Source organism: Triticum urartu, chromosome 3 (genome assembly GCF_003073215.2).
Source record: "Triticum urartu cultivar G1812 chromosome 3, Tu2.1, whole genome shotgun sequence".
Classification (NCBI taxonomy): domain Eukaryota; kingdom Viridiplantae; phylum Streptophyta; class Magnoliopsida; order Poales; family Poaceae; genus Triticum; species Triticum urartu.
Genome location: NC_053024.1, coordinates 222,323,965 through 222,337,306, shown reverse-complemented (window position 1 = coordinate 222,337,306; position 13,342 = coordinate 222,323,965). Strand labels below are relative to the sequence as shown.

At 46.4% G+C, this 13,342-nt stretch overlaps 2 protein-coding genes across 2 annotated transcripts; one reads left to right on the top strand and one right to left on the bottom strand.

Annotated features, from left to right (window-relative positions):
• Positions 1 to 3,892: 3,892 nt before the first annotated feature.
• On the top strand, positions 3,893 to 7,342 carry LOC125543674 (phospholipid-transporting ATPase 1-like). Its single transcript, XM_048707101.1, has 5 exons — positions 3,893 to 4,759; positions 5,118 to 5,241; positions 5,335 to 5,554; positions 5,927 to 6,385; positions 6,952 to 7,342. Exons 1-5 carry the CDS (start codon positions 4,040 to 4,042, stop codon positions 7,154 to 7,156), a joined length of 1,728 nt encoding a protein of 575 aa, XP_048563058.1. The 5' UTR covers positions 3,893 to 4,039; the 3' UTR covers positions 7,157 to 7,342.
• A 292-nt stretch (positions 7,343 to 7,634) lies between these two features.
• Positions 7,635 to 12,208, bottom strand: LOC125543675 (cyclic dof factor 3-like). Its single transcript, XM_048707102.1, has 2 exons — positions 11,998 to 12,208; positions 7,635 to 9,483 (listed from the first exon to the last, which is right to left on the bottom strand). The coding sequence occupies exons 1-2, from the start codon at positions 12,076 to 12,078 to the stop codon at positions 8,134 to 8,136; spliced, it is 1,431 nt and encodes a 476-aa protein (XP_048563059.1). The 5' UTR covers positions 12,079 to 12,208; the 3' UTR covers positions 7,635 to 8,133.
• Between the last annotated feature and the right edge of the window lie 1,134 nt (positions 12,209 to 13,342).

Here is a 13,342-nt window from a genome sequence, read left to right as displayed (position 1 = left end):
CGAGCTCGATTGCGATGCGCGAGGCTCCGTCAAGTTTGGGGATGCCTCCGCTGTGGAAATTAAGGGCGTCGGCTCCGTCATCTTCACCACCAAGACGGGAGAGCACCGGCTGCTCACCGGTGTCTACTACATCCCCGCGCTAAGGAACTCCATCATCAGCTTGGGACAGCTGGATGAGAACGGCTCACGCGTGCTGATTGAGCATGGGGTCCTACGCATCTGGGATCGCCAGGGTCGCCTTCTAGCCAAGGTACCCAGAGGTGGAAATCGACTCTACGTCCTTGATGTGCAGGTGGCACAACCGGTCTGTCTCACTGTCCGTCGGGACGATGAGGCGTGGCAATGGCATGAGCGCTTTGGGCATCTTCACTTCGAGGCCCTGAAGCGTCTAAGTGCCAAGGAGATGGTACGAGGCCTGCCATGCCTCGACCATGTGGAGCAGTTCTGCGACATCTGCGTACTGACGAAGCAGAGACGACTCCCCTTTCCCCAACAGGCGAGTTTTCGGGCCAAGGAGAAGCTGGAGCTCATGCACGGAGACTTGTGCGGCCCGGTGACGCCAGCCACACCAGGAGGTCGACGCTACTTCCTGCTGCTCGTCGACGATCTCTCTCACTACATGTGGGTGATGATTCTCGGCAGCAAGGGAGAAGCGGCGGACGCCATCAGGCGCGCGCAGGCTGGTGTGAAGGCGGAGAGCGGCCGCAAATTGCGCGTCTTGCACACTGACAACGGCGGCGAATTCACGGCGGCTGAATTCGCGTCGTACTGCGCCGATGAGGGCATCCAGTGCCACTACTCCACGCCGTACAGCCCGCAGCAAAACGGAGTCGTCGAGCGGCGCAACCAGACGGTTGTGGGGATGGCTCGGGCTCTCCTCAAGCAGCGAGGGATGCCGGCTGTTTTCTGGGGAGAGGCGGTGCTGACAGCCGTCTACATCCTCAATCGCTCGCCTACTAAGGCACTCGACGGCAGGACACCGTATGAGGTCTGGCATGGGCGGAAGCCGGCGGTCTCCCATTTGCGGGTCTTTGGCTGTCTTGTGTTCGCTAAGGAGCTTGGCCACATCGGCAAGCTCGACGACAGGAGCACTCCGGGAGTCTTCATCGGCTACGCGGAGGGCTCAAAGGCCTACCGCATCCTCGACCCAAAGACACAGCGTGTGCGCACGGTGCGAGACGTCGTGTTCAACGAAGGGCGAGGGTGGCAATGGGACAAGGCGGTGGACGACGGCGCGACGCCGACGTATGATGACTTCATTGTCGAGTACGCTCACTTCAAGGAAGCCGGGGGAGCAAGTAGCTCCTCACCGCCGGGCACGTCTACCCCGGCCCCCAAAACTACATCGACTCCGGTGCCCGCTACGCCGACGGCACCACAACTGGCGACGCCGCATACTCCAGCCCCGGCGGTCACCACTCCGGGTTCGTCTTCATCAGCACTAGCTCACGCTGAGCACAACCCGATGAAGTTCGCTTCCCCGCTCACTCACGACGAGGAGCAGGTCGACGCGTGGTATGGAGGCGAACAGCTGCGGTATCGCATGATGGATGACCTACTCGGCGACCAGCCGGTGCCGGGACTGATGCCACGTGACCTGGAGGCGCAGCTACAACTCGCGTGTGAGGACGACGAACCACGGTCCTTTGCAGAGGCCGAGAGAGATGCGGCATGGCGCGCCGCGATGCAGTTGGAGATGGATGCGGTCGAGCAAAACCGCACCTGGGAGCTCGCTGACCTCCCTCGTGGTCACCACGCAATCACCCTTAAGTGGGTGTTCAAGATGAAGAGGGATGGAGCCGGCGCCATCATCAAGCACAAGGCTCGCCTGGTGGCCTGAGGCTTCTTGCAGCAGGAAGGAGTCGACTTCGACGACGCCTTCGCTCCAGTGGCACGGATGGAGTCCGTGCGACTTCTTGCGCTAGCTGCCCAGGAGGGCTGGCGTGTCCATCACATGGATGTCAAGTCGGCATTCCTCAACGGTGACTTGAAGGAGGAAGTCTACGTGCATCAGCCACCGGGTTTTGCGATTCCCGGCCAGGAGGGCAAGGTACTCCGCCTGCGCAAGGCCCTCTATGGCCTACGGCAGGCACCTAGGGCGTGGAACGCCAAGCTGGACTCCACGCTGAAGAAGATGGGCTTCGAGCAAAGCCCGCATGAGGCCGCTGTCTACCGACGGGGCAGTGGAGGAAATGCCCTGTTGGTGGGCGTCTATGTTGACGACTTGGTGATCACCGGCACCAAAGATGCAGAGGTGGCGGCATTCAAGGAAGACATGAAGGCCACCTTCCAGATGAGTGATCTGGGGCTCCTCTCCTTCTATCTAGGGATTGAGGTGCACCAGGATCACTCCGGGATCACGCTTCAACAGTCCGCCTACGCCAAGCGCATCGTTAAGCTAGCTGGGCTCACCGGCTGCCATCCAGCTCTCACTCCGATGGAGGAGAGGCTGAAACTGAGCCGCGACAGCACGACGGAGGAAGTGGATGCTACGCAGTACCGACGCCTTGTGGGGAGCCTTCGCTACCTCACCCACACACGGCCGGACCTAGCATTCTCCGTCGGCTATGTCAGTCGGTTCATGGAGCGACCGACGTCGGAACACCAGCAGGCAGTGAAGAGGATCATCTGCTACATAGCAGGGACCCTCGACCACGGCCTCCACTACCCTAGGTGTCCTGGGGCAGCACACTTCGTCGGGTACAGCGACAGCGACCACGCCGGCGACATCGACACCAGCAAGAGCACGAGCGGGATCCTCCTCTTCCTCGGCAAGTGTCTCGTGAGCTGGCAATCAGTCAAGGAGCAGGTGGTGGCCCTGTCTAGCTGTGAGGCTGAGTACATACGGCAAGTGGATGCTAGTACTGACGCCTTGTGGGGAGCCTTCGCTACCTCACCCACACACGGCCGGACCTAGCATTCTCCGTCGGCTATGTCAGTCGGTTCATGGAGCGACCGACGTCGGAACACCAGCAGGCAGTGAAGAGGATCATCCGCTACATAGCAGGGACCCTCGACCACGGCCTCCACTACCCTAGGTGTCCTGGGGCAGCACACTTCGTCGGGTACAACGACAGCGACCACGCCGGCGACATCGACACCAGCAAGAGCACGAGCGGGATCCTCCTCTTCCTCGGCAAGTGTCTCGTGAGCTGGCAATCAGTCAAGGAGAAGGTGGTGGCCCTGTCTAGCTGTGAGGCTGAGTACATACGGCCTCCACCGCCTGCACTCAGGCGCTTTGGCTCGCTCGACTGCTTGGTGATCTTCTCGTTCAAGACACCAGAACGGTGCAGCTCCTGGTGGACAGCAAGTCCGCCCTGGCCCTGGCAAAGAACCCCGTGTTCCACGAACGGAGCAAGCACATCCGGCTGAGGTACCACTTCATCCGCAGCTGTGTGGAAGAAGGGAGCATCGAGGCGAGCTACATCAACACCAAGGATCAGCTCGCAGACCTGCTCACCAAGCCTCTTGGGAGGGTCAAGTTCCTCGAGCTTTGCTCCAGGATCGGGATGATTCAACACTCCCACAAGACGACGTACAAGACTTAGGGGGAGAATGTTGGATAAGTCTGTGTACTAGGGTCGTTGTGGGGCTGCAGCACATGGTCCTTGTGGGGCTGCAGCACATGGTCCTTGTGGCAGTTAGGATAGAGTTCCTGACCATCAAGGACTGGTAGTTAGGATAGCATCTTAGACTGGCATCTTAGACTAGCATCTTAGACTGGCATCTCAGCATATGCTTGGCTGGCTAGCAGCCTATAAGTATGTAACCCCAACCCCTCAGGTTGGTATGGCATTGTGTGAGAAATAAACCAACGAAAATTGTCCCAAACTCTCCTAGTGTCATCCACAACTATCAATGCTCAGGTTCAAAGGTCTAACAGATACATCCTAGCACTAACTTGATGCTAGATACATCCATTTGAGGGACAAGCTTTTTCGGACGGAGGGAGTATCTCATATCCTTTACGTGCCAGTTTTGATTCAATAGATCATTAGCACGCTTGGCTTACAGTTCTGATGTATCCTGCCGGTATGTAATGTGCAGATTTGATATATTAGGACTTCATGAGTTTGATAGTGATCGTAAGAGGATGTCTGTCATTGTCGGCTGCCCTGATAAGACTGTTAAGTTATATGTCAAAGGTGCAGACAGTTCAATGTTTGGAATTATCAACAAATCATTAGAGCTGGACAATGTTCGTGCTACAGAGGCACATCTCCACAAATATTCATCACTTGGCCTAAGAACTCTTGTTGTTGGTATGCGTGAATTGAGTCAACCTGAATTTGAGGAGTGGCAGTTGGCATATGAGAAGGCTAGCACAGCAGTACTTGGCAGGGGAAATTTACTCCGATCAATTGCAGCCAACGTAGAGTGCAATATCCACATATTGGGGGCCTCTGGGATTGAAGATAAGCTTCAAGATGGGGTACCAGAAGCAATAGAATCTCTTCGGCAAGCAGGCATGAAAGTTTGGATTTTAACAGGGGATAAGCAGGAGACAGCAATTTCTATTGGCTACTCTTGTAAGCTGCTGACGAATGACATGACACAAATTGTGATAAATAACAATTCTAAGGAGTCTTGCAAGAAAAGTCTCGAGGAAGCACTTGCAAGAACTAAGGAGCACAGAGTTGCTTTGTCAATTGGCTCACCGTATCCAGTGTTAGCATCAGAATCTTCTGGTACAGTTCTTGCTTTGATTGTGGACGGTAACAGCCTTGTTTACATACTTGAGACAGAGTTGCAAGAAGAGGTACTCCCTCCTTTTTTCTTTAGTCTGCGTATTAGCTTTGGTCAAAGTCAAGCTTTGTAAACTTTGACAAAGTTTATAAACAAAGATATTAACATGTACAATAACAAATCAATAACATTAGATTCATTATTGAATGTACTTTCACATCATTTTGATTTTTTATGATAAATATTTTTATTTTTTTCTATAAACTTGGTCAAACTTTACGAAGTTTGACTTCAGTCAAACCTAATATGCATGTGTCCATATGTAGTTCTATCAAATGCTGTACAAATTTTCTTTTGTCCTTCTCTGTGATAAGACCATCTTATAAAGATGCCATAACTGACACATGGTCTGTCTTATTCTGTTGTGATAGCTTTTCAAAGTAGCAACAGAATGTAGTGTTGTCTTATGTTGTCGAGTGGCTCCTCTACAAAAGGCAGGCATAGTTGCACTTATCAAAAACAGGACAGATGATATGACCTTAGCAATTGGTGATGGTATACCCTCCTGCTTCCTCTATTATGTTCCATTTTTATTTAGGAGACAACGTGTGCATTATTAATACTGTTTACTTAACCTGTGACATTCAGGAGCAAATGATGTTTCAATGATCCAAATGGCTGATGTTGGGGTTGGTATCAGTGGCCAAGAAGGAGGACAAGCTGTTATGGCATCAGATTTTTCTATGGGACAATTCAGATTCTTGGTTCCTCTTCTATTAGTTCATGGTCACTGGAATTATCAAAGGATGGGTTACATGATCCTTTACAACTTCTACAAGAATGCCACATTTGTCTTGGTTCTTTTCTGGTAAGGTTTTTTTAGAGGGGATAAATACTTCATTACTTGGGAAAATGTTACTACTGGTTTTGGTCAGAAAACAACTTGGCGGCTATTGAAATCATCTATATCATTAATCTAATCTGGAAAATGCGGCGACCTATAATTTTCTAGTGTTACATATAAGATGTGTACCTTGGCATTATAAATTTATGACCATATATTTTTTTGCGGTGATATGATAATAATTTTATGGTCAGAAATTATGACCATAATTTTTTGTCATAGTCGGTTGAATTATTCAAAAAGTATGTTATGGAGCACCTCTTTATTTTCCTATTTTTTGCATGGATAGTAAAAAAAATATAGCCCCCAAAAATAATGCTTATGATGTAATCTCAGGTATGTGCTTTATACATCATTCACTTTGACGACTGCTATCACCGAATGGAGTAGTCTCCTGTATACTGTGCTTTATACATCCCTTCCAACAATTGTTGTTGGTATTCTTGACAAGGATCTTAGCAAGTCAACACTGCTAGCTTACCCAAAGCTTTATGGATCTGGCCAACGGGATGAGAAGTATAATTTGAATTTGTTTGTCCTCAATATGCTTGAAGCACTTTGGCAGAGTTTGGTTGTGTTCTACATACCGTATTTTGCATATCGACAAAGTACTATAGGCATGTCTAGTCTTGGAGATTTGTGGGCACTTGCATCAGTCATCGTTGTAAATATGCAATTGGCCATGGACATCATTCGGTGGAATTGGATTATACATGCGTTCGTATGGGGGACGATAGCAGCAACAGTGATTTGTCTATTTGTGATAGATTCGATATGGGTTCTTCCTGGTTATGGGTAAGTGCTTCATCTCCCACATCTTATTACCGATGCCATTATTTTTGTATTCCATGCAATAGCTGTGAAGTTGACAAAAAAGATGCAGTAGTCTTTAAAACCTTTAAAGGTATTCTGACTGTTTTCTCCATCGGACATATTGATTGCAAGTTTCCTGCAACATGTGTTTATTTTATAAGAGATGAGTTCTCCGAAGAAACGAAATAAACCTTGAGCTGTTATAACTGCAATTGGGAGGCCGAGCTTGTGATATGTAGTTTCTGATTCAAGATGTCCCTTGTGATAATAAATCAACAGGCAGCATCTCACCCGTGCGCATGGCCCTTGCTCTTTTGTTTCATTCCAGCATAACATTTTGTTTATTTCCTTTGCACTATAATTCTTTTAGAATACATAGATTAAACGCTGTCTTTTTCCTTGCAAGCATCTCTGGGCTTCTTACAAGTAAAATGAGCTATTTGCCCATGTTTTCTTGAGTAGGATTTCTGATAAGTGCAACACCTGTTGCTCTTGTTTATGATTATCTATAATAGATGCAACCAACTGACACCAAACACTAATTTCAGGGCCATCTATCACATAATGGGGCAAGGCTTGTTTTGGTTACTGCTGCTTATCATTGTTGTCACAGCAATGATCCCACATTTTGCAATCAAGGCTTTCACGGAGCATTTTGTTCCCAGTGATATTCAAATCGGCCGAGAAATAGAGAAGTTTGAGGCTTTAAATCAGGTGAATCGTTCGGAAATTCCAATGCGAACGTTTTCATGACCCTTGCAGGGGAATTGCATATAGCGTTACTGTTCTTATATTCTGTTTCGTTTGTTCGTTTCTGCCCTTTCGGTGTGTATACGGGCCATTCATTTGTTAACGGCAATAGATTTAGTCTCCAGGGTGTGTGTGTATGTATTCTATCTAACATTCACCGAAAAGGAAATAGAAATTGTTGACGACCAAGAATTTGTGCCCTGGTGTGTGGTGTCCACCATCAGTCATAAGGTGAATGGGTGAATACTGCGATGTATATTATCACTTATTCTTCTATCTGAAATATGTATTGTTGCTCATATGTTTTGTGCCATTGTTGCTCGTACTGGTCTAACCCTTTTTTTATAAACGCACTTAGATATGTTGAGCATACAATGGGCACATGAGCACCTATGGTTCACATCACATACTATATTCAGATTTGTCTAGATCAAACAAAGTTGGTTCCATTTCGGTTCCTGAATTAAGCATTTGGCGAAGGTTAGCATAACAATCATTTCATAAACTTGAGAACATGTTAGCTACATACAAACATCAGAGCATCAATCCTCCTAAAACGGAAGAGAACATCATAATTAACATTTTGGCTTCATCAATGTAAGGGCTATAGGTCTCATGCTTGCAGATGGAGCATGCTCTGAATTCCAGCAGACCATAGTTCTCTATGTTTCGCTGACCATTTCGATGAACCATGCCACTTTCCAAACTTGACCAGTGCTTAGAAAACTCGCTGCATGTTTTACATAAATATACTCCCTGAAGAAGCAGAAACATCTCACCAACCTACACAATGGCTGAACAAAAAGTTGAGCACTGGTAGATCTTTAATTGATTTGAGTTGGCTGTAGGAGTGCTTGCAGTCTAGGAACATATAAACTCAAGACGATGCCCTGCAAAAAACACTGACCATACTGGGCATATCCCCCAACAACATTCATTGGTGGCTGATGGCATTGGTTAGAAACAAAAGATCAAGCTTCTCAAGTCCTCTCCTGAAACGACTGAGAGCGCAAAAAGGCCGCTGGATTGGCCTGCAGAGCCTGTGGAGATTCTGGTGTCTTGTCATTTTTTAGAACCTTCATCTGTAAAGGCTTAAACATGCCTTTCTCATCAGGTTTGATGCCTAGAGTATCCCGGACCGAACTCTTTGTGGCCTCAGCTGGGTCATCAATTCTTAGAGTTTTAGGGACCTGTACGTTGTTTTCCCTATTCTCTTCTTGCAGGTCTGATTCTCTTGAATGCTTTCCAAGTGTAGGAGAATTGTCCTCTGAGCATGTGATTTTGTTTGGAGGGCCATTATTTCCAGGACATGGTGAACTCCACATTCCATTAGGCCAACCAGGAATGCAGCTCCAAAGTGGTGGTGGCATCATAGGAAAGGGAACAACAGGCGTGCAAATTCCTGGAGCTGCCATCATCAATGGAGGCGCCCACGGCGGCAGACCGTGCTTCACATTTTCCAACCCTTGAATGGGCTCTGTTGAGCACTGAGCAGCTGCCATTACAGCAATACTGTTCCATCCAGGACTCCAGGGAAACACCAAAGCAGGTCCGTGAGGGTGAGGCAATGTGATGCCATTATAGTATCCTAACACATTGCTTGGTTCTTTTTTAACTGCGCTATCCGGCGTCTGATTTTCTGAGCAACCCGACACTGTCGCTGGAGATGGACATGATTGTTCTTCGCTATTATCACCAGAGGCCAAGGCAACAAGGTGAGTATCCTTCTGTTCTTCAATATTATGGATTGAGGACATAGGCTTACAAACTGGCACTTGAGATCCGAACTCCTTTACTGTTTTATTTTCTTTAATTGGCCCTGGAAGAACCTGCGGTAAAAGTGGAAGAGCTAGATGGTGGATCTCATTGGAAACATCTCCGGGAGCAGCTATGTTAGCATCACACGACATCATAGCATGGCGGAAGTGAGAGGCATGCTTATTTCTGCGTCTTCCAGAACCTACAGGGACATTCCTAATATTTCCACCAGCGGTCCAATACCTCTGGCAATTCCTGCAGAAGTGCCTAGGCTGGCTAACATTGTAATTATTGAAGTAGCAGAACTTTGTTTCCATGCTATTGCAGCGAGGGCATGGCACGATTATATCAGGCTTCTTGAGTACCTTGTCTTGGCCAGATCCATCAGACCCAGTTTTAATCTCCTCAGATTTGAAACCAGTTCTCACTTCCACCCCATGTTTGCTGATAGCTTGATCATTCTGCTCTCTATTCTTGGAACAGAAAGGAGTTGCTTCGACATTCAAAAGCTTGTTTGAGACACAAGGCATGACATCATTGCTGTTTGCATCATTTCCAAGCTTGGTGACAACCTGAAAAATATTATTTAACATGCATGAAATAGATAATTCAAATTGGTATACCATAATTTTTATAGTGCCGACAGAGAGAATGCAAAATTGAGCATAGTTCATGTTGAGTTAGCTACAAACATAGGCAATAAGAAGTTAAAGTTTTACAAAAAATCAATGCTGATCAGGTTACTGTTAAAATATGGCATACTGGAAACAATGCAGACACCGCTGGCATAAGAGAGTATGAGACTACGGAAGATATTATCATAGCAGCTGCTAAAATTATGTGATGTCATAACATCTACTTGATATCATAGCTGATTTAAACAAGCAACACATTATTCAGTCATGTACAATATAGTTTCATGTTTATCCATGAATTCCATGCCTCACTATGTTTGTTCATGTTCAGGTGTTAAGCGTTGACTCATATCACCAATAATTTCCCCCGTGTACTGCCCCTTTCTTTATAATATTCAGTTGTCCGTTTCTCTGTTATACTTGCAATCGTGGAACTCTTTCATACTTGGGGTTAAGAACTACCTTTCAAGGAACCAGGGGTGTTACTGGAGGAATTGTAAGGCACTTCTGTTTCACGATAAAGCACTAATCCAAGGTGGTACTACCATGGTGCAAGGGTACCCAGCTCTTCTTTTGCAAAAGAGTATATTGAGTTTGTATGTAGTATAAATTTGCACGGCAAGTGTTTTTGGGAGATTTTTATCAGTCTTCACTGCACAATGGGCCAACGAAAAGCTCCTCCGGTAAGTCCTTGACCCCATCACGGTCCCTATCTATATATCATTTCCCTTTTTGCACAACTGCCTAAATAGTAAATACTAGCAACACACTATACTTGTTTTAACAAAAAAAAATCTATGTACAGGGGCAAGATAGAGCTGGTCAATGTATACTCCATATGCAGTAATTTCTTAAAATAACCCTTTGTAACAATCAGACAAAATTATGGATCCGAACTGCAGTAATTTCTTATAGGAACCTTCAAAGAGCTAGTAAAAAATAATAAATCAAACAACGATCTTCAAAATCCTGGCTCTGCCATGGACTAGATTAAGAGCTGGAGCTACTTATGACAAAAGTACCAGAACCATTGACTACTTTGCATGTATTTACCTATAACACGATATGCACATGAGTAGGCTTGGCATTTCCACGTAGGTTGCAAAATCATTTGGTGTAATTAGTTTGGTATTTTATATCGGTTAAAATGGACATATAATATTACATGATTCGCTTGAAGCTATGTTGATCAGTATCTATGACAGATGTGTTGAATTAAATAATAATTCCAACTGGTTGGCATAGCTTTGGTTCTATCATGAAGCATAAATGAATTTCATGAGCACCGGTTTTGACACTCCAAAGACAAGACATAAACTGATTTTGGAGGTCCATAGCAAAACTGTTTGCAAACCAAGCTTCCCTCTAGTTCAACATTAGAGTAGAAGCAATGTTTTTCTACAACTGCAATTATTGTTTCCTAAAATTCAGCTCCGATCTAGAAAACACAAGCCAAACAGGATAACTTCACAATATGCCACTTCATAAAAAAAATAGAATATGGGGTCCAACTCCCTGTTTTTTTGTGAAACTCTTCAAGGGGTGCTCCAAAAAACTCCAAAAGCTGGAGTTGGGGAAAAATTACCCACCACTGCCATCAGTAGGTGGATACCCTTTCGTTTCTCCTCACGTCAGCCAATCAAATAGATCCTTTTTCACCAAATTCCCATTCTTGAAGCTAGAGTTAACTGGAAGCCAAACATTCTCTTTGGTCTCTTTGGTGGAGCTGCAACTCCTGTATGAAACTGCTCCAAAGTGGATTTAGTGAAGTAAAACTGATTTTCGTGGAGCAGAGCAGTACCAAACAGGCCCTAAGCATTTAGATTCTATTGGGCTTTCGTAGCCACCGGGCAAAATACCGGCTTAGTCTTACTAATAAAGATGAATTTTATCTTAACAATCTCAGTGCAAACGGATTTGATCAAAGAAGTTGAAGTTCCATTTTTCATTTGGCAAGGAAAGGCTAAATAAAATCCTTATGGACATAGGGATTTATTTAACCGTTTCCTTTCTCGATAGAGAACTGTTTCCTTTTAGTACACCTTTTCAAGATGGAGACTATCAAGGACAAGCAGGCTGGTAGCACATACCAATCCAAGGCACCGCTGTCTACATCTTGTCAAATCAAGAAGGCCCTCGGTAGTGTAGGACACAAAGATAGCATGAAATTAATTGCATGAACCCTAGTTAGGAAGACCAAGAAACGTAATTGAATGGTGGAGACAAACATAATTAACCGGTGGGTTATTGGGAGGGGAAGACGGAGCTGCAATGCCACCTTTCCAAAAAAAAAAAAAACGAAGCTGCAACCGCAAAGACCTAACAAAACCAGCCGCACAATTGACAGCACAAAAGCCGCCAAGAAAGAAGAAGAGCGCATCACATCGGCAATTGAAAGGAACCGGAGAAGTCCCCCGCCCCGTCCAAGGAAAAGGAAGATTCCCAACTAACCTCGGCCGCGGCGTCGAGGAGCGGGATGGTGCGGCCGAAGAGCTTAATGGCGGCGTACCCCCGGTCCCTAAGCGCGGCCATGGCGGCGTCCCGATCTCGGGTGGTGGGTGTATGGCATGTCACTGGGCCTGGGGCTGGGTCAGGCGGGTTGGAGTAGGCGGTGAGCGAACTGGAGCCGGAAGTCCCACAAATAATTGTGCGTGGATGGGCGAGCCAAAAGTGCAGCCTAGCCTAGGCCTACTTTTGGGGCTTTTGCACCGGGGCAGCCGGTAAAAGTCACAAAGGCAATGCACTCACGCAAAAGATTATCTACTTTCTTTCTTCCAATGAATCACGCACACGATTATCCTAACCCGAGCAAGTCCATTTGGTTATTAGTACTAACCCTGTTTTGAGTCTCTAATTTTGGCTTTTGGGCAGGGGCCTGAGTAAGGATTTTCCTTTTCTGTTCTCTTTTCATGTACTCCTATGCAATAAACTAGTATTGGTTCTGGACTTATTGGTCAGGTACGAGGCCTAGGCATGAGAGAAAATATTCTCCGCTACTGTGGATGCGGTAAGAAATTTTTGCAACTAGTCCTACCACTGAGGCTGAGCACCGAGATATTGGTTGCTGAAACAGTGAACGTGATCTCTGGCGCACACGCACAGCACAGAGGAGCAGTGACCGGGTGCACCCGGTTGCGCGCCAACCATCGCTGGTGGCAGATCCACGTCAGCCGCCGCTTTTTGCGAGCCGATGCAGCTGCAGCTGCAGCGGCAGCTCGTCGCTTTTGCGCAAATGCAGTGTGCCCCACTTGGACAAAGCGCTTCCTCGTTTTTTATCAAAAATCAATTCTATTTTACTCCTGGTGGTGTTCTACCCTTTCCAGAAGGTTCTGTGTTGCACCCTCTTGGTTCGGGTTATAATAAAATTCACTAGTGACATTTGATCGAAGAAAGTGACAACGCAATCAGTGAAAAATAATCGTGTTCGAAGCCTAAAACGATAGGCGATCGAACGAATACCCGTGCAAGCACAAGCTAGGCATATAACAAAACCACGTTTTTTTTTCAGGGAACAAGATTGCCCTAGCACTCAACGAAAGAATATGATTACAGCCGCGTATCGCGTTATTAAGAAAAAGACTCCGTTTCTGGCCTCGCTTAAGTGTAGCGGTGCTTGTGTTGAGCGTGCGGGTGGGCACCCTCACTGCCACATGAGAGCATGAGCATCGTTAATACTTTCTCTGTTCTTATTTACTCTGCATATTTACAATAGCAAGAAGTCAAATTTTATAAAATTTAACCAAATTTATAGAAGAAATATAGACATTTACAATAGCAAATCTATATGATGTGAAAG

Coding starts and splice junctions, on each gene's coding strand:
- LOC125543675 (XM_048707102.1), bottom strand. CDS start 12,078: ATGGCCGCGCTTAGGGACCGGGGGTACGCCGCCATTAAGCTCTTCGGC. Junction 9,484..11,997: donor TCCTCGACGCCGCGGCCGAG/GTTAGTTGGGAA, acceptor AATATTTTTCAG/GTTGTCACCAAGCTTGGAAA.
- LOC125543674 (XM_048707101.1), top strand. CDS start 4,040: ATGTGCAGATTTGATATATTAGGACTTCATGAGTTTGATAGTGATCGT. Junction 5,242..5,334: donor GACCTTAGCAATTGGTGATG/GTATACCCTCCT, acceptor TGTGACATTCAG/GAGCAAATGATGTTTCAATG. Junction 5,555..5,926: donor TTTGTCTTGGTTCTTTTCTG/GTAAGGTTTTTT, acceptor ATGTAATCTCAG/GTATGTGCTTTATACATCAT.